Source organism: Tympanuchus pallidicinctus, unplaced genomic scaffold (assembly GCF_026119805.1).
Source record: "Tympanuchus pallidicinctus isolate F22 unplaced genomic scaffold, pur_lepc_1.0 scaffold8, whole genome shotgun sequence".
In the NCBI taxonomy this organism is placed as follows: Eukaryota; Metazoa; Chordata; class Aves; order Galliformes; family Phasianidae; genus Tympanuchus; species Tympanuchus pallidicinctus.
Genome location: NW_026294802.1, coordinates 34559029 through 34580955, shown reverse-complemented (window position 1 = coordinate 34580955; position 21927 = coordinate 34559029). Strand labels below are relative to the sequence as shown.

General features: G+C 36.9%; 1 protein-coding gene across 1 annotated transcript in view; it reads right to left on the bottom strand.

Moving 5' to 3' along the window:
* Positions 1–7959: 7959 nt before the first annotated feature.
* Positions 7960–21927, bottom strand: part of YAF2 (YY1 associated factor 2) — a 30247-nt gene continuing 16279 nt past the window's right edge. Inside the window, exons 3-4 of the mRNA XM_052668992.1 lie at positions 16172–16324; positions 7960–13521 (exon numbers count right to left, since the gene is read on the bottom strand). Of these exons, the coding sequence (XP_052524952.1) occupies positions 13284–13521; positions 16172–16324 (391 nt within the window). The 3' untranslated portion in view covers positions 7960–13283. The remainder of the gene's footprint in view (positions 13522–16171; positions 16325–21927) is intronic.

The following is a 21927-nucleotide window of genomic DNA, read 5'->3' as shown; positions in this document are numbered from 1 at the left end:
CAATCATACCATTTCACAAATAAGAATTTATAGGACTCTCTTCATTTCATGCTGTCCAGGAACACTTGAATAATGAATGAGAATGTATCTCTGTGGTCGAAAAATATAGCTGAGGAAAAGTCAGGGAGAAAGTTGGTATCTTTTGTTAAGGTATCTGATGCAAGTGGGTGGAAAAAAAGCAAGAAGACAGATAAACTTCCACAAAAGTCCTTTTCACACTGATAAATCTCTCCACTTAATCTAACTATCAGTTGGTCTGGTAAAAGGCAAAATGCTTCTTGCTACAAACTCAGTCTTGTGAATACCAAAGATAAACCAAAGAGACTGACATGTCATACCAGGCTCTATCACTAAGAAAAAACAGTGCTGATAGTTATGCAGTTAGCTAATGTAGCCTCCAAAATTCTTTAAGCATAAATATTTATATACCTTTATTACTCATCGTAATTAATGAACAATACAAAACACTTTGCTACAACATTTACTAGTCTTTAACAGTTAAAACAAGAAAAAACAAAATTAAATACAAGGTTCTCTTCATTTATTACCAATTCTAAATCTTTAAATACTTTTCTTGAATGGAATTGAAATACTTAAGCACGGTAACTTTTTTTCTTCAGGTTTCTACTTATTATGACCAGAAAATAACTGAAATCCAGAAAACAGAGAGCTTAGCAAACTACAGATGTTAAGTATTTAGAATAATTCATTTTTAAAAAGAATAAATTCCTGCTGTTTCTCTTTAGTGTGTTCAGAGGCCGAAATGGCAGTCAGTCAGTAGCAGCCATAAAATTAAACCAAAATCCTAGCTATGCATCAGATCAAGAGATAAATTAGACCAACTAAAATACAGATATAATTCAGAATTATGGAAGGGGATTATCTGATGCAACTGAGAGAACAAAGAGAGACATCAATTTCCACACAAACTTTCTGCTAATTAGAAAGCCCAGTCTTAATCAGATGCACTTGTAGCATTTCTTCTGGTTTTGTACTTTCAGGAAGTTAAAACATCAGTTAAGTTGGCAAAGTAATAAGATTTTGTGCTGACAGATTCATGTCAATGCTGCCAAGCGTGCAGACCAGTTGAGGGTTTTTCAAAGGCAAAGACATTTTCTTTGATGTTCACATGCCCTTTTGTACAACCTGCAGTGTCAACACTTTGCTATGATGGATTGTAAGGCTGGTGAGCAAGGAGGAACTGCTTTCTGCCACGTGTTGTGCATATGGCATCAGCAGACTTCTTGGTTCCTTGTCTGTTGCTGCCAGACATCGTTTTTCTTTCTTTCAAATTCATTTTTAAGGCAAGGATTTAGTTTGGTACAGCTGCCTTCCACTCTTACGGTTTCTGCTGTTCAAATTTCCCTACAGCAGCCCTAATTAAAAAAAAAAAAAAAAAAAGTTAATAAAATTTCTCAAAATTAATTTTCATTGATTGCTAGAATATCACTGTGTTCATCCATTCTGTCTCTTTTTAGTTCTCCTTATTTTGTATTGCAGTCCATTTAACCATTTAACCAACTTATCCGATAAGAAGAAACTTAACAATATTTTTGATATTAGGATTATACATACCTGAGGACAGCAGTACACAAAATTAAGTAAACTGCACGGTAAGCAAATTGTGAAGTGCTGTGATACTTTATAAAATTTCCTGGTTTCTTGCAATTTCAATAAAGAATTATTACTTTATCAATCTTACAATTTATGTGAAGTCTTCTGGGAGGAGTTGAAAGTTATAAAGTACTTGTATTATTTGTCCTAAAAAAATCTCAATTTCCTTTTTTGAAATAAATAAGCATGCATGTGTATATGTAACCTAGTACAACTGTTAGTGCTCTCCTACATTACAAAAGCAGAAAGAATACTTTCTAAAAGTGTAGATAGAATTTTCTTTTTATGTATTTTTCAGTGTTGAAGATTTTTTTTTTCCTGTAACGTTTTCCAAATTGGGAACTCCAAGAGATCCGTCCAAAGAGGATTCTCACTGTTGGGCTTTTGTCAAATCTAAAATTCTCCAAGAAGCATCTGGCACAGCTGTTTCTGTTTAAAATTCTCCTGGGAGAAGTCCTACCTACTTAAGTACCATGTATGAAAATACAGTAATAAGGCAGGTTGGCCTGGCTTTATGGCTGTGTTTTTTTGTTTGTTTATATAAAAATATTCCAGTTTAAAAGTCCTTAACTTGTTTTGCTATGGTTTGATGACACATCAAGTGCTCTGAGTCTCTTCCCTCCATCAGTGTCTTCTAAAATCCACCATCTTTTTTTTTCTTGCAATGGAATAAATATTTACTAACTAATCACACGCAGTAACAACTTTGTATTATGGCTTTATGGCTCAATTTTGAAGATGAAGTACATCAACTAATTTGAAATTAATCTTGAAAGGTATATTCCACATTTTCCACTTGACAGTAACAGTGCAGACTCTACACAGTGAATTTAATGCTACTTATAATAAGCATGCTCATCCTACTCTTTTTTTTTGAAGGCTCCTTCATAGAAGGAACATATGAACTCGTGAGATCCTTGGACTACTGACAGGAAACCACTGCTTTTTTATTTAGCTTATTTTTCATATTTGATATATTTTATGCATTTTAATGACATACTAATTCCCAAGTACAAAAAGCCTGCATGGCCGTGACCAGGAGAATAAAACTGCATCTAGCAAACAGCTAACATGAAAAAAAGGTTAGATTGCAACCACCAGCTGCTCTAGGAAGAGAAAAGAAGCTTAGGATTGTTACCAGGGGCTCTGAAAGTCAGCCAGCAGTGCAAGCCAGGTAAGTGTGAAGCAGCGAGGCAGGTAGGGTGGCCATTTGCCCCTGTTCAAAAATCAAGTCAATTTCTGGCCAAGCCAACTTGTTCTTTTTTGTTGTTGTTGTTGTTGTTTTTGCTCTGTATCGTGTTCCAAGTAGAGTTTAACTCTGAAACTAATGGAGGGACATGGCAATAAATTCATAACGGTCCTTTCTCTTCGCATTCTGTTCACCAGGGTTTGCTTTATTGCTAAAATTAGTAATTCAAACCCAGATTAGATCAGCCAGAAGTACCATCTGTTTAAAATACTTAGTGCTTGAACTACTACGAAGAAGTTAAAATACTTCCTTTTATACTGGCCGCCCCTTCTAAAACTGCATAGTGCAACTACACGGCAGATCAATGCCTAAGCTACATAGCAGGCTTACGTACCAAATATCCTCATCCTTTGTCAGTAGATTGTTGTGTGTGAAGCCCAAAGAAGCAGTTGTTGTGAGCAGACAGCTTGCCTGTTACAGCCATATGCCACTCCACCGAAGTTCATGGACATTAACTGCTGTATCTCCAGTGTCACTGGAACTGGAATTACAGACTGTCCCACTGCACGTGGGGCAGCCAAACCTGCGAGCAGCAGCAGGACTGCATGGCCCAGTCCCAACCAGCCAAGGGCCCTTCAAGCACTGCTGACTAATAATGGCACTAACAAATCGCTCAGCCTTTGCCCATCTTTCATCTGCAACTTTAGAAAGATTTATTTCTTCTACTTTTACATTCCTTCAAGTCAAGAAAGGGTAAAATAAAACTGGAGAACATACTAAGCTATCTCCAGGCACAAACAGAATGCTGTGATCTCCCACAGCTGCCAAAATGTGTGTGGAATTCATGAAATTTGATCTTCAGACCCATGATGGTGTAGTGGCCTTACTAAACAGTGAACAGAGGGAACAAAACTGAATAGAAAGGCTTTAAAAAACTAGTCTCCTCTTTTGAATGCCTGCCGTTCTTCTAAAATAGACAAGTAAATGGTCTAAATTAGAGCCCTTTAATTAGCGAAAATAGCCCTATTCTGATTTCCAATACCAACTTCATCTCAAATGCGTTGAAGATTGCTGCTCTTTATGTAAGTTGATATTTTTACTAATACAAATCTTGGTATTTATTTGTGCTACCACATGCTGCCTGCACTTTGGGATTATACCCAGAACTCACAAGGTAACATTAGAAGTTTTATGCACCTGAGGATGCATCAGCTCCACATATTGCCCACACGGAGTGAGGATGAGCATATATATATTCAGGGCCAACAACTGCATCAATTGCTACACCATTTATGAGGGAACCAGCTTCTTTCAACAGTGGCTTGTAGGATCTCAGCCTCACGTTGCAAAGCAACAGAAATGACAAACAGTTCAGACTTTTCAACACTGAATTGTTTCTTAGAATTCCCTTAAAAATGACTGTATATATAATTAATGCTTTCATAGTTCCTTGCCTTGGGAAGAGAACTCAGTGGAGTATCTCAATTTCCACCACAGCTCCAAGAGCTAATTAATCACCCATGCCAGTCTGTTAGCAGAACCCACCTGGACTTTTGGAAGTAGATTCCCTATCAGACAAGCTGCTACTTATTCCCAAGTTGCCCACTTAGATTTCTTGCACTACTTCTGAGCCAGTTCAAGCAACACTTTCAGAGAAGGGTTCTGTACAATTTCTTATTTATCATGACATACCATAAGCATTGACTACTGCCAGTCAAGACTGAATATAGTGCATGCAGAAAAATTTTCACTGAAAGTACCTTCTTGTTAGGTTCTTCATAGCCAAGAAGCATTTATCCCTGCGGAAGTCAATTAAATGCGTATCGTTACATTGGGCTTCAAACACTTCTATTTATACTCATTGCAAGCTAATTGTATTTTTTTTAAAGCTGTGAAATGACGACAGAATGATTTGCTTCTAAACAACTCTATTATCACTGACTGTGTGCACTTATTCTGGAAAACCATCTTTGCACTGATTCCTACTCGTTCTTTCTTTCTAGCCCCTTCCCCTCCGCTTGCAGAATTTTAACTCATTCAATAAAATGTCTTTGAACTGAAGTCAGGACAAGGCCAGTATAAGGCAGTATCTTACTGTGTTACTACACACAGACTTTGGCTAAACGCACTGCATTGCCTTGTTTATTTAAAGGAGCATTTCTGGGACTGAACTTAGTTTACCAGACAGAAATTCTGTGGCATCTGAGGATATAAGCAGTGTTTTCTGACTGCTACCTTCTAAGTGCAGACCGTTGTAATGGTTACATTTGGCTTAGAGCACCTTTAAAATTTTTATCGCAAAAAATATGTATTTTAAAAAATTACAACCACACACAATCTTTTTGTTTACAGAGATGTTTATTTTTGTCTTCAATGTTCGTAGGGAATACGATTTCACTACAAAAGTGTCTCAGAGAAACTCCATTCAAAATCTAGGCTTAAGAATGAAGGGAAAATATACTTTCAGCTGTACCAGTCCTGAGCAAAGATTAAAAAAAAAAAAAATCCTCTAGAGATAGGAAGCAGCACCAATAATACCAGAGGGCCTCTTACTGACATCTGCTCACGCCTTCTTTCCTGCTTGAGAATTGGTTACAACTTAGGTGGGAAGAATTACTCTGTTAGAATGTAGACCTAAGGTTCACAGTCCCAATATCTCACCAAATGCATTCTTTCACAGTCGGAGTTCAGGGCCTCAGTTTACTTTCAGTTAAGTAGTTAGGACTGCTCACAGCAAGACTGTTGCCCCCACGGTGTAAAATTTTCTCTTACTTAAATTGGTAAATAAATATTTATTTAATATACTTACTTCAATAAATATTTATTTCCTAATCAATATCAAGTTCCTGAAATGTTATATTGTTCTTAGAAGTATACTATTCATATGCAGTTATAAAACTTCTGATAACATCAGGTCTCAAAATAATTCAAGTGGCTTACATTCTGTCTCTTGTTCCTTCAGTGAAAGGATTTCAAACTATTGGTAACACTTGGTACTTAGTTCTTGGTTTATCCAGGACATTCAGATTCAATCTGACAACGTAAATACTTCTAAGAGTCAGAACAGAAAAGGCACTTACTCATCTTGGGGAAGACACCTGGCAGGTAAGATTTTTATTTTCAAAATAACAAGCCCTTTTTCTGACAATAAAACCCTTAAAAACTATATAATATAAACATAAATCCTATGAATAAAACCAACTTACGTACCCCTTCTCAAGAAAGGTAGTACTACTATTGATTGGGAAATTGAGAAGTGTGAAGCATCCAGAAGTACTCAAGTTTTATTCACTTCTGTGATATTCCAAGCAAGCTATCACAGCTGGCTACAACGGAAAAAAAAAATCTCCTCCAAAGAACATGTTTTATGAATTGAAAGCCTCTGAAATTTCTGGACTGTTTCTTATTAGGTATTTGTATGAGCAATAAAATATAAGATTCTAGCTTCATAACCAGGAACATCACCTTCGTTACAACCAACAACTTGTAACTCCATCCGAGAGTAGATCTCTTAACAAACTTCGTTCCAATTGAATCATAGCCTCTTTGATGCTCTGTATAAGGCACTTAATAAATTTTAAGAGCATCCGACAGTGTTGTTGGTAGTTTTGATCTGTCTGTGATGGTGCCCTATTAACACGTCAAGATTAACTGGCTAAAATGTAGGTTAATCACTGAAAACAGCCATATGAACTGCCAGCCACAAAATTCTTTTCAGGAGCCACATCCATTCTAGTCTGGATCCTTACTACCTTTCCAACACAAAGTTATCCCTTTTCTAGTAGCCCAGGAATCAAACCCTCTAAAACTCTGCAGTATCTACATGTAGACAAGGAAGCTGTTTTGTTCTCTTTAACCAGAACAACTGCCCTTTCAATACATGATCTATACCCAAGAGAGATATGATCATGAAATTCATAAAAACCTGTATCTGTCTTTTGGCTGAAAGTCAATGAACCAACAGGTACAAAGTGTGAGATACTCCCTACCTTCAATACTGTACACAGAAGAAAACACTGTACTAAAGAAGTCATTGTGTAGTAGCTTCTCTAGGTATTGTTGTAGCTTTTTGTTAGAAGTTGTTTACATTTTAGAAACTGACGCTGCCTACTCAATTTCTGTAGGAAATGTAGTCCTCAGTGTCTGCATGTACTCCTCCAGGAATCCTTATCTCCAGCCAGCATCAAGAGTATTTTCTCAAACCTTGCAAAAAAATACTTCAGATCTAGTTACCTAGCAGCGTTACACCTCCATCAGTGGGAAAGCATTTAGCTTATTCCTCTGCATTTGGAAGCCCCACAACAGAATCAGATCCTTTGCAGAAATATAGGTATGAAGACCAGTATTGGCATCCCAGAAAGCCAGCTACCTCCACCAGAATGCTTGAATGCTATAGGACTAGACTAAGTTTGTTCAGCAAGAATATCTTCACTAAGTCAATAATGCAGAGACATGGATGACTGATAATACTGATAGATGGTCTCCAAGCTCCACATAGCACTGACAGTCTTACAGAAACCAAGATACAGCTGAAAAACTGTGAACAGCAGTACATTTCCTATTTAGAAATGTCACGTATTTGTTATTTCAAAATCACTGCATCCAGTTACCCTGTAGATGTACCTCAATAAAAATAAAGACAGAAAGAATCAGAATTCTGCATTCCCTTCAGAGGTAAGACAAACACATGTAATCTCAAGAGATTTTCCTTGGTTAGATTAATTCACAGCTGAAGGCTGTTACAGTAAGAGAACTGGGCTTCACATTGAAGCATTCTGATTTATTCTCTGCAAAGAAGCATCAGCTAGACACAGATTATTTCATGCTCAGGGATGGCAGTTGTGTATCGATTGCGGATCAATTACAATTTAGATATCTGTAGTCCCAAAGTGGATGTTCAGAAAGTAGAATCTTGGCCTGATCACTGATTTGGCTTAACTAACTGATGCTTTAGTGGTCAAGCACCCATGCCTACCTCTGAACCAGCAGAATTTGCAGCTAGTAGACTGGTGCATTTGAGAAGGGCGTAGAGAGCCAGATTCCATCTGGCTTACATACTTTCTGTTCAAGTACACTTTTGCTTCTTCACACAAGGTACATTGCAACACACAGTTAGCAGGTTATGCAAAAACAGATCAGCGTGCTCTTTTCCTTAGTTATCTTCTCATATGTCCTCTGCAAATTAGAGATCAGTTGGCCTCAAGCAACAATGAAGATTTTAACGTTAAGGGAGCTTGTTCACTTTGCAAGCACTTTGACTACTTTGACTATTACTATTTATGAACAGAGAATGGTGTAAGTAAAGATGTATCTTTTCCACCTGGGTCAGATCCTGAAAACACATTACTGAAGGATTTCTTGCTTGGAAATTCCTATCTCCATCAAGATATACCATACTCTCCTCCAAAAAAAAAAAGAAAAGAAAAACAAACAAACAGGATCTTGGAAAAATTCTTTAAATTTGTGTTATCAGAAAAGTATCATCTCTGATGGTCATTTTCTTTTCAAACATAGGGGAAAAAGGAGTGATTAGGTTAGATTATCATTTTGCCTTTTACAAACACAAAATGACACAGCAATCAGTTGTGACTACACTACACTTATGAATACTAATTTGAGCTATGGAGCTTTTGATGTTCATCTTTCACACTGAATTCCTTACAAGTAAAGCTAAAACTTCTTGTGCACATTAAACTGTCTACTCTTAACAATTCCCTGTGTTAGTGGACAGAACAAGTTATTTTGGATGACATTCATTTATTTCCCATAATAAAAGGGGCAAGATTAGGATGGAAATCAACTTCCAAGGGATTAAGTATTATACAAGGGAGGTATTTTTCACCTATATGATCAAACAACAACTGTACACAGTTCCTGCATAAATAAGACTCTAGGATGTGCAGCTAATTTATTTTGTTGGATACATTTTCTTTCACTATTTGAAACCAACGGCAAAAGGGGCATACATGGGCTCCTAGGCTTTGTCCACAGACACAACACAATCTTCCTGCACAAAGTCTAAGGCAAGTCACTTTCTGTTGGATAGTACCATTTGCTACCCATTCTTTGCTGTTGCACCATTTACTCCATTCATATCCATCTAGACAGGAAGTTACAATAATTTCTGTGAAGTACTGATATGTGATTAACTTGTACATTTTTATTTTAATAGTTAAATCCTGTAAATTCGTATGAAAGCATGATTTTTTAATTTTTTTTTTTTAACACCAAACTAAACTCAGTATCTGTGTCAGAAAAATCTCTTAAATCTCCATCTCCTGGTTAGAATTTTGGCAGTACTAAAGAAAATCATCAAAGCTCTCCTCAATTCGACTGATTTTATGGTACAGGTTTTGCCCATTTATGAAGTTATACTCCTTAAGCTAACACTGTCATAAGTTGGGGGCATAATTCAGTCAAGAAAAACCTTTGAAAGCTCAAATGCTATTTCCAGCACAACCAAATCTTAACATTAAAACAGAAGAATGTTTTTGCAAAATATGCTCGAGTGGTCCACTACCAAAAACAGCATTCTCTTTCTACCTTATCTATCTTATTCCTGAGTTAGCACAGGACAAGCTTATGAGTATAGTGCTTGCTGCTGCTGGAGAAGAAACTCTCTGCACTTCCCTTTCCACATGGTTTCTGATATCTGAAGGGAAGACTCCCTAATGCAGCAGAGTCAACTAAAGGCATGTGACAGAGAGAAAGACGCAGATACGGTTAAAGAATGCTGGATGTACATGGAAGAACACAATAGACAATTCAGTGCCGAATTCCTCCTGTGTAACAAAGCAGTAGTCAATCAGCAACTCAAAACCATCGTGCTTTTGAGACAGGAGAGAGAAAAACCAGAGAACAGAAGATGCAGAGCCATATGCATATCTAGTCGAGAAGACTTGCCTGACCACTGTAAAGAACTTGTGGAAACAAATCATAAAAAGTATTGTCTTACATGGCTACTGAAAAATCTCCTATCCATCGTATTTTAAGAAGTGAAGAGATTATAACCCCCAAACATTTTTTGAGATTTTGCAATCTGCTACAAAACAGGAAATATATGGAGAAGCTTTAAACAGTTTTAAACTTCAATTTAAAACTTCAGGCTTAATTTAGAGACTTAATACTGAGAATCTTTGAGAGGTGAAGGGTTCTCTTTGTTTAGTTTTGTTTTAACTGCTGTTAGAATCAAGACTTCATATAGCATACTTGAACCTGCTAACTAAGCAGAACAAGTTTTGTTCCTTTCCGAGATGCAAACATAACTTGAGAAGAAATGAAAAGATCTGTCTACTAACAGTGGATCTTTTCCTTACACCACCTACAGCTAGCGGTAAAGTTAGGAAGATAAAGGACCAAACTGTTATACACTTTAGCAGTGAATTAATTATAGGCCATTTTCCCCCATTTCCTTCCCCTTTTCCTTACTGAAGCCAGACAATCAGCACATAAAGGAACTCATTTACATGGAATATTATCACGCTCGCCTTTGTTGCATCATCACCTCATAAGCAACCCAGAATGTATGGCTGTTGAAGACTGGGGCATATACAGATTTTTACAAACAACAATTCTTATGGAGAGAACAGTCACAGAGTAAAATAGCTAATCAAAATACATTACAACATTAAATTTTCACTTTTCATAAATGGAGTAAAGATGCTTTTAAATATATTTACACTTAAAAAAAATCTTAGGATTACTGCAAGTCAAAATTACTTAGAAATTATGAAAATGAAGTTCATTTAAATTAGAACATTATGAACAAATTGCCATATTCTACTTAGAATTTGTCTACTGTGCTGTCAGTATTGTCACATCCCTTTAATCACAAACAGACAAAAATTATCTTAACTTTGTTTAATGCCAAAGCAGGTATCATTGCCAACGTAAACACTGGCTATACAGTATTTCAGTTAGAACCACCACAGCTCAAATTTTAGATCCTACCTGTCCTGCCTTTTATCTGTTATATCTGTAGTCAGAAATTGCTTTTCTGTTCTTATTCCATGAAGAACAGCAATTTCCATAAGACTTTTCTGCATTCTTTTTGACTATAACTATACTTGTACCACATTCATGAGATTATTCTCTAGAGACAGTTGAAACGTACTGAAGTCCCCTCCATCCTCCCTTACTTCCAAACCAAATGGCTACTTATTTCTGAAGATACAAAGAGACCCCTTGTTGGTAGTGCTGGGTGGTCTATTCACATAATGTTAAATGAAAATAAATATCCCACTTAGTGAACTACTGGTAATAGATTATTATTAGTTTGCAAGGAATACTGAAATGTGTTAGCATTCATTACAATTTAAACCAGAAACACATTTCATGACACATCTTGCTATGTGATTCTACCATTACACTGCTTAAACAGTTTCAGCTCTCTTGTAATCCATTACACCAGTATACTCCCACCTAAAAATAAAACATAAAAAAATAAATTTGAGAAGCATGTATTTTTTTTTCCTAAAAACTAGTATATGTTATTCAGAACAACAGCCCAGCCCCAAAAACATTTAAGAATCTTGAAATGCTTTTTTTTTTCTTCATTTTTTCTTTTTCTTTCTTTTTTTTTTTTTTTTTTTCTTTCTTTTTTTTTTTTTTTACAGATACTAAGATTTGGCCAAGTAACTGCAATGAACAGACATCCTATTTAGTAAGATAAAGCAGAATACATAATAAACAGGTCAGTAGTTATCTACCTGAAATAGCCTATAATTAACATTTGATGTCTAAAAAGTTTAAATAGCAACACCAAGGAATGAGGTATGTATGTTCTCAGATATCACATCAGACTTTCATTTTATGCAACTAACTGTATTTCACAACTAGCATCTTACAAAATAGAACAGTACTATTGTGCCTGTAGAAGTACTGCATTAAAAACAGAAAAATACATTACTACAAGAAACCACCAAACATCACAATTGTCAGGGGCTACAAAAATCCATTCTTTTAGCTGTTATGAAGATGTACCACATGTTGGGAATAATTTAGGATTCACTACCAAAAAGGTCCATTCAACTTTTACATTGGCTTAAACTTATGTATTTTGAATGCAAAAAAAAAAAAAAAAAAAAAAAAAAAAAAAAAAAAAAAAAAAAAGGAAAGAAAAGAAAAGAAAAGAAAGTAAAAGAATCACAGGAGTGTAAGTGGACCATCTCACTGAAAGGAGCTAAATGGACTTTTGTACTCAACCAAATATATAATTTCAATCTATACATGGATTGGATGTGTGTATATCAAAACACTTATTGGCTGTAAACAAAAATGCAAAAATCTGTATTCACAAAAATATTTTATTGGTAATTTTACATAATACCAGATGGGACTGTAAATAGTTCTGCTCTGTATCAGTATATTGCTAAGTGCATAAAATATTGACAGTTTATGCCATAAAGTAGGATACTGTGGGGTTTTTACACATCATTTATGACATAATATTTTCTAATAGGCCAAATCAAAATAAAAAGAGGTTGATCCAAAATTAAAAAAAAAAAATAGTAATAGTATTGTTATTTCCTTATTCTTGTGCAACATCTGGTATTTCTGTAATGAAATGGTAACTGATTATATGACACTAAGTAAATCTGGGGCAAGGGAACAGCACTAAGCAGAAACAAAAACTGTACTTCAGTAATTTTTAAAGCTTTACCAAACTTTTGTGTTTCCCAATGTTAGTTTTGCCAAATGCTGTCATGTGAGGTTAAACGTAGAATACCAGTGTATAGTGACAGTGAGTTTTCCTGAATTGTAGAGTTAACCAATTGATGTCTAGAATGGATTTACTTTTTTTTTTTGTATTTGCTTGTAAACATTTCAATAAGTGTTTTAAGTGTGAAAAAATATTGGTAAAACCATTAACATAATTCATTAACAGTAATCTAGTAAAATGTGTCAAACATTGGCAAAAATTCATACAAATGTTTTATTTAATAACATTTTCCTATTTAACCACACCAAGTACCAGCAGGTGTTTTTAAGATAATTATTACGAAAATTCTGTTGCAGCAATAGTTGATTAAGTTGATCTTTGACTTGCATACATATAACTATGTTTCACAATTTTCAGATAATACATATTTAGGCAGCTTGAACTATGTTATAAAAATTTAAATTCAGTACATGCCAATAGTAGAGACTCCAAGAGTTGTTAGAATTCACTAAACTAAAAGTGAAGATGGACTTACCAGTAACACTGTGTATGAACATTCAAACCACATTTTCATGGCACCTTTACACACAAAGATTAAACAGTTGGTCTGAAAATGCTTCGTAAGCATTTTTAGATTGCATTTAAATTATTTCTACCACTGCAATTTTTTTCTTCTTTCTAAACTGCATAAATTATGTTTCAGTAAACATACCAATTGTGCATGGATAATCTGTCATGAAAATGTGGCAACAGGTGGCAGAAGTTACGTATTTGCATGTTGTAAAGAGAAGAGACTAAAGAAACTGGAGGAAATAAACTTTAATGAGATTCCCCGTTCAGTGACGACGCTTCTCCTCTGGGTGAAGATGACCTGGACATTCCCCTCTCTGTGTTATCAGAGCTAGAGCCGCTCTGACTGTGTTGATCTGCAGAAGCAGCACTGGAAGCAGGTGGTGACTTAGTTTTCTCCTTAAAGTCTGTAATTATGACCGTCAGATCTCCAACGGTAACTTCCAAATGCTGGGCACTACTTCGATCCACATTTTTCAATCGTGGCCTAAAGAAAGCATAATGAATCACGTTAGAAACACACACACCATCTCATTCTCTTGTCTTTCTCCTTCTTACTAGGAGCTCTGGGAACATGCAGGTAACATCTGCATAATACTGCTTTGTGGAACATGTAGTACATAAGATGACAGCACAAGTAGCACAAGTGTTTATGATAGAGTATTGCCCACAAGTTTAAAAATAGGTGACAATAACACCTTTTCCACCTTCAACTAAGATTATGTGAAAACTTATCGCGTGAATATTTTAACTGTGTGACAAAACAAACCTTCACATGTGCAACTTATTTTTATTTAAATTATTATTTAATTGTGATTTTCATTACTGTGGCTAGAAGTTATAAATCTGACCTAGGAAAGGATGTATCCCTGCAGCCACCTTAAGCAACAATTCTAGGTAGCAAATGGTGTTCACTAATGAGGATGTTGGTGTCTAAAAAGCTCACCTGTGCCTTCTGAATTTCAACAATGCAGTTTTAGCTACAAATTCCACACAGAAGTGCAGCAGTTGTATTTCATTTAAAAATCTCAATAAGACTGCTAGTGCAGTATTTATATTGCCCTTCACAGAATAATTCTGGCATCCCTAACACATGCTGTGATTTAAGATATGCAAAGAGCTCAGTAATCATATAGCACAGATAAATTAAGTCTCTTCATCTATTCTTTCATTTGTTTGATTTTCACAACATGAAGAATCATAAAAGAACACTGAGTGATATTCTGCCATCACATTTTTGCTAGTGATGAGCATAAAGGACTTTAAATTCAGAATTTTCCTTCGACTACCATGGCAAACTGTCATGAGACAGGTGAATTTATACAAGCAATTTTGAATGGCATATCTTTGTGCACTTAACTGACTCCACAGCTTTCACCAGCTCAAGCTGCAATGAAATAAATTCATATGACATCATATGTTAGCAGGTGTGCTAACAGCAAAGTCCTAACCTTTACCCTATCATCTGACTTTGTTTGAAGTAGAATTGGTTCCCAGCCACTTCAGCTGAAACACCTCCTGCTTTTCCTCTGCTAGAATAGAACAAGAATTTGACATCTTGTTCCCTTGGGGCTGAAGTAGTGCAGCTGAAGAATCTAAAAGAACTGAAAAGCTGCTGCTCTATAGCATGCGAACAGAGAAAAGTTCAGCATTATCAACCTGCATAAGTGGTGTGCCTGAAGCTTGTTAATCATATTCACTGTGCATTCAGATTTTATGATTGTTTCCAGCAATAATATACAAGTTTTCAGGCAATGAGAAAAGAATATCCTCGTTCCCAAGAGGATATTGAAGGAATCTGCTTAAACTAACTAAGCATTTGTATCCAGTGAATCAAATCTGTGAAAAATTGTTTGAAGTGCTTAAGTATTTTTTCCAATAGCCATCCTTAATGCAAATCTCAATACCAGTATTTCATCCAAGATTTTTTTTTTTTTTTAAGTGTTTGCTCTTCTTCCCTGCCTCTCTTTTGCATTTTTAATGTACTACTGCAATCCAATAATGATTATTTCCATTTATAATATTTAATTAGCTTCATAAATATTTACTATTTTAACTTCAGGTACTTTTTAACTGAAGTGCTTCAACTGCATGTGGTAAGACAGACAGTACATCTGAGTATTAGAGAAAAATGTAAATGCATTCTTCCTGCTGGAACATCTCAGTCTCATTAATCCTAACTGTAACTATTTTAAAGCCTGTACTCTCCTGACTCAAAATCTCTCCCAGCTTCTGATCCTGATGATCCTATTTCAAGCACAAGAGAAGCATCTGCTACTTCTCTGCAAAACTAATCCCAAAGGATCTTCCTTGGCTGGACTATTCTGGAATGCTTCCAAAAGAAATCAATAGTTCCTCCCACTTTTGATTAGACTACATGTCTTGTTTACTGCTGAGCTTTCTGGCACCACATTTCTGCTGCAATAATGTTATGCTTAGGCAGTGATGGTTTGGAGGCTGGATTTGCTGCCTTTGTTTCAGAGCTTTCTTCTGGTCAAGAATGAGGCTTTTACAATGGCTTGCTTGTACTGTAATGTGTCATGACTTCCATTCCAAGAGTCCAAAACTTTCATTCAGCATCCCAAATAGCACTGGGATTTTTATCGCTAGGTAACATACATATCTTACCCTGCCACATTAATTTCTACCCTAGTTCAAAATCTCTTTGTAACTATGTCACCTTCCCACTCTCCTGTAATGAGATACATTCTCTCCCTCCATCTCTCTTCCCTGTCTCTTTTTACCCCCATTTCTTCTCCACTCCTCCTGCCTCTCTCAGCAATATTCTGCATGATAATTAGTCCCTCCAGTTCCCTCTCTTCTCCTGAGCCTAGCAATCATGTTTTGCATATCTACCATTTTATGTGGTGTGAAAAAAAAGCAGTTGAATCCCTTAACAAAAATATCCAACTCTTTCTAAATTCAGCCGGTCTCCATCTTCTGGTTAAAACAACAAACTGCAACTTTTCATTGTGCATAATAGGCATCCTACAACAACAGAACTTCAAACATTTAGCATTACTGTTGAAAGAGTATGCCACAGGACTCACAAAGCAGTAAAATCACAGAACATTTTTTTCATATTTGCTTTTCTAATTATGTTTTACCAATACAGCAAGAGTTGCTAAAGTTTTTACCTGGTTTTCTTATGACTGTTCTTTTTGCTAGTTGTTTCCTTTTCACTTTTGTCCTTTTCTACTTTGTCTTTTTTCTCTTTCTTTGACTGTGTAGGGGGCACGAATTGCTGAGGAACCTGCTGTGCAACCAGCTGAGAGACGGGTCGAGGTTTCCTGTGTGCACATATACATAGAACATATGTATATACACATAAAGCTTAGGCTTTACAACAAGAGGCTAAAACTTTCTATACAGCAGTTAGTAGCATTAACCCTCAACACAAAAAATTAAAACACCACCACCACCAAAATGATATATACGTATACATATATATCTATATATCTTTCTCTGAGAGCATTTCATTAAAATAGTATATCAAAATTAAACCTGTTGTGGCCTTTTGATTCACTTGCATTATCAATAAATACAACAGTTGAGCTTTTTTTAAGCTTTTGGAGACAAGAATTTACAATGTGTTCTCCTAAGTGCTGTATCCAGACTTGCATGGAACGAGCTCCAAACCATGAAGCCTTCTGGAAGAATACTTCATCACCTGCTGCCAGTCCCCTTAAATGAAGAGGGAGTACATTTTAAGTGTACTGCAGTACTGAAGCACACAATCCATGTCTCAAAAAGGAAAAAGATGACCTTTCAGGTATCACAGCTAAACTCACTGTTGGCCTTACAGTGTTTTAACAAATTCCCTGAAGGTAATGACAAATCCTGTTGTGTATTCTTCACAGAAAAACAAACAAACAAACAAACAAAAAACATGTACAGCCATACTAATAGAATACAGCTGTCAGAACACATATACTATAAAAGCTGGCATCAGAAGCATCTGGCCACATTCTATCAGGACACACAACACAGGTTTCTTGAACATGAAAATTCTAACCTGACATGAAACCTTCTAGTTCTTAGAATTCAACTAAATACCTACTCATGAACTAAGTCCACACTAACTCACAGAGAAAAAGATGAGCAATGGATTACTTACTAACAAAAACCCAGCTTATATCAGCTAGCAAACATGCGTGTATGCTTTTCAGGTGACTAAAGCTGAGTACTGTAAGTGGTACCTTGAAAAACACCCACTGTACTGAGACCAAAATCACTGAAGTGACTCAACGGGCTGTAACAAGTGAGCACATAGGATATTTTCATGAAAATTTGCCTCAGAACTGTTTCAACTTTGTCACAGCAATTCGTAAGAAAATAGGAAGAACAGAGGTGAAGTTGATGCACAAACTTATCATTTCAGGTGGAAAACACTTGTGAAATAGAAACAAAATTATCATCTCTCTTGATTGAAAGAATGCTCCAGGAAATGGATGAGTGAATCACGACTTCTCGTGATGGCCAGGTGACAATCACACCAATACTGTAGTTACCTGAAGGAATAATCTGACAAGTTACCAAAGTAAGACAGCAGTGAATTTCTTGATGCAAATTTGTTGCCCAGTGTTGTGGACAACACCACGACCAGAGAAACTTCATAAAGAGCAGGGATGAGAAAAAAAAAAAAAAAACTATTCCGTAAGTTCTCAATTTGGAATAATTTGAGTTCCAGAGGGCAAATTACGAGGGCTGCTCTGAAAGTAATCCCTCCTTTTTGTTATATTGGCTTACAAAGTCAGAGGCAGATGTTGGTGGTATGGCTGTAGAGGTAGAATTCCTACCAGTATTTCATTGCATGTTGTTGCCGTGTGACAGATGGCAGCTGAGGGGCAGTCTGACAGAATGGAGTGTGACATGGAAGTGTGGTGAAGCAGAAGTATGTCACTGAATTCCTCAATGTGGAAAAAACAGCACAATGAAATTCACTGGCTTCCTGAATGTTTATGGAGACCAACCAGTGGATGTGAGCACAGTGAGGTGGTAGGTTGTGCGTTTCAGCAGGGGCAACAGTGATGTGAAAGACGAGCCATGTTCCAGATAGCCATGCAGATTTTTATGAGCGCAGTATGCAGACTCTTGTTCATTATGGCAAAAACACATAGCTAAAAAAAATGGTAACGACTATATTGAAAAACAGCATTTTATAGCTGAGGATTTGCTCTACCAAGTAGTGTTACTGTGCACTTTGTATCCATTGCACTTTCCATGGAAATAAATAGAAGGCATTACTTTGAGAGCAACCTACATAAAATATTTCTGTTAGAGTACAGATGGGAAATTCAGTATAGAAGTTTGTTTATCTAGTGCCTAGTACCATAAAACGATACAGGGAGAAAAAAGAATTAAAAAGATCTTTGCCACAAGGAACAGAGGTCAACTAAGACAAAAAAAATCACAATTAAAAAAGAAAAAAAAACTAAGAAAAAGAACAAATTCACATCTCTCAACAGTGATTTAGTCTTTTAAGGCTCATTCCCTCCCCTCCCCTTCCCTAGGTACTCAAAGAGGGGCCACTGAACTGCAGCTGAGCACTGCAAGGCACTCAGGCTTCAGAAAGTAACCTCACCACTCAATGAATTTCAAACCACTAGAACTGTTTGTGATTGAGCTGCAGCTGAACCATGTCATTCAAACATGAAAAAACTTACACTGAGGAAAGGTTTCTTGCAGAGAAGTCAAATATATGAAAATCTATTCCTGTGAAAGGAAATTGATTTTGATAATTTGCCAAAATACAACAATTTCAATTACTGGATTTCAAAATCAGTTAAGGCTCCTTGTAATAGGCTGCTACGGCTAAGTGCTAAGTCTGCCTTTTAAACTATCAACACATTTATGGTAATTTGCTTTTTGAGCATGTTCAAGAGCAACTGAGCTAACCAGCTTTCATAAAGAAGCTCTATATACTTATACATTAAGATTATCACATTTTTGCCTCTCCCAATGGGACAACTTCACAAGTGAACAATCCAAAACCGCAGGCAAAGGCGTTCATAAATACATCTTGTTTGTTTAGATACACAGTCAGCCTCTCAAAATGGTGCATTTTTATTTAATAATTCACTTTGGTTGTTATATGTGGAACACTCATCAACACAGGCATACACTGTTACAAAACGCTGAGAGCTAACAGTCCTTTCCAACCGAGGTGAACTTCATGGTGACTTCATTTCATTTTACAGGATTTGATTTTGCTGCTGTTTTAGGTGATGCATTCACAGAAACTGCAGAGAATTGCCTCTTTAGGATTTCTGTACAGAAATGCATTCAACACGAATTCTCCCAAAGGCAGGAAATACTTAACAATATGAAGGATGGGCTAATTTCTGCTGTTGGCATACTCAAAAGAAAAACAAAGCAGAAAAAAACCCACAGTGCTTTATAACATAAAGTTCACATGCCTAGAGATGAAAAGTGTTCATCCAAAAACACATGCAGCACATCAGACCCACATCATATCTAAAACTCTTGCCCCAAGTCATTTCCTTTCCCAGGGTGCAACACAATGCCTCACCGCTTGTAAATCCTTTGGGACATCTTCTTTAATCTCTCTCACCTGATAGCCATCAATAACCTGTGTAAAAAGAATGCTGACCCTCTGTAAATGGTGAGCAACTTGGTCCAAGTGCAGCAAAGCAGGCCAGCTTTGAAAACTAATTGAACAATAGCTCTATATAATATCATAACTTCTGCAGCAGAGTACAGTAAACTCTAAGTCATCTAGGTTGTACATCAAACATGCAACAGGACAATGCTGGTTTAATGCTGAAGTATCTCGGGGTCTGTGCAATCTCAAGCACTTTGTGCTGTCTGGGGTACCACAATATAAGAATAACATAAAGCCATTAGCGAGGATCTAAAGGAGAGCTATAGAGGTGGTGAAGGTTCCAAAGGGCAAGATGTATGTGGCTGAGGTCCCTGGCTTTGCTCAGCCCAGAGCAGAGGAGCTGAGGGGAGGCCTGATGGCGACTCACAGGGAGCAGAGGGGCAGCGCTGAGCTCTGCTCTGTGTGACAGCGACAGGGCCAGATGGAACAGCACGGAGCTGTGCCAGGGGAGGGCAGCTGGGGGTTAGGGAAAGGTTCTACACCAGAAGGTTGTCCTGGAGCAGGGTCCCCAGGGCAGTGGGGATGGAACTTAGCTGCTGGAATTTAAGGAACATTTGGGCAATGCTCTCAGATACAGGATTTGATTTTTGGGTCGTCCTGGGTGGAGACAGCTGTTGGACTCGATCCTTGTAGGTCCCTTCCAACTCAGGTTATTCTATGATTCTACAGATTTATTTCAGTCAGAGCACAAGCACACTTGCACAGCGCTGCTTCTATAGCCACTGTGAGTCCATAAAGCAGTCTCTGGCACTACTCACAGCACAACTCCAATTCCGACAGACCTGAGATGCTTCTCAAAGTAGCTCTAGAGTGGACAAATTGTGACAGTTTTTCCATTAACCAACCCCATATCTACCTGGGTCTCTAGCAGCTCCCATGCAGCCCTGGCTGCAGGGCTAGGTGAAGATTCTTCCATTTGGTGCTGCACAACCTGAACAAACAGAGCCCACCAAATTAAACTGCCAAGCAGCACAGTGCAGACATCAAAAGTCCAACAGAACAGCTTTGATTCAGTGTAAGTCATGATGGACTTGAACTAGTTCGCATAGAACTATTCTCCCAATACCCACAGATTTCAGAACTTAGAAATTTTCATGTGGAAAGTTAGATGATGTAATCTCACTGTTGTACTTGTATACTTTGCCAACCCAGTGTGGAAGAAGTGCTCTAACATCTATAATATACCTTTAGAGAGTTCAGGTATTCTGAAGAATATATCATACAGAACACATTCAAATGCACACTCTTTCTCGAAGCTGTATCTCCTATGCTTTGCATATTTTACAACTACAAATCTATTAGAAGTTTTAATTCTCAATATTAACAGAATGGAATTTTGGAAATGCTGCCAACCTCAGCTTTCAATCAAGCTGAAAGATGGCCTTCAACAGATGACCAGGATCCATACTAATATGGTCTTTTCATTCTCTCTCCTCTTCTCAGATCCATCCTTCTCCTGGTTCCAAATCAGACAAAAAGCCCTTGCTGGAAGCTTTTTTGGACCCAAGTTGCAAATTATCTATTTTGTAAAGCAAAAGTGCCATGTGCACAACATACCTATAGGTTTTTAGAATATCACACATTAAACCAGGCATTTGTCTGCTGCTGAGCCTTGGTCAGTTTACTCTCCACATTTTTCCTCTAACAACTTCAGCAATATTCTAGCTCAGTTTTATTTGTCTGATAATAGAATTCAGCTTTCAAATTCATCTTACTCCCTGCTTTCCTATAAAGCTCTTCACATCTTAACCCATCCTAGATATCAGAAAAAGTTGCCTCTGAAGTGCTATTCCTACAGCAGGATGTTGTGTTGTAGCTGCCCACTATAGTAGAGCTCAGTGTTTGGTTCACGGACAGATGAGATGTTCATGCCACCACACAGAACAGATAACTGCTGTACACCAAGAATCATTTATTCAACAGAAGAATTTGAGTTTTCAGATTTACCAGGAATATCTACTACCACATTTTTATTCCCAGGATATGTTTCACTCCTGAGCAAAACAAAGCCTGTGGTTTTTCTTCTAAGCTCTCATCTGTTTTCATGTAGAATTTCTACATGGCATTCTATACTTCCTATAATTTTCTCTTCGTTCCCCTGCTAGAAAATATCTTTACTTTTTAAAATAAATAAACAAATTTTTCAAAAGGCATGTTTCAGAGACTTAAAGAGGTTTCATTTCAAGATACCCCTAATTCCTAAGCAGTACCATTTATCTGAACTTCCCTTCCCTTCAGGGAGGCTCTGACCTTTTGTTCGAGACAGCA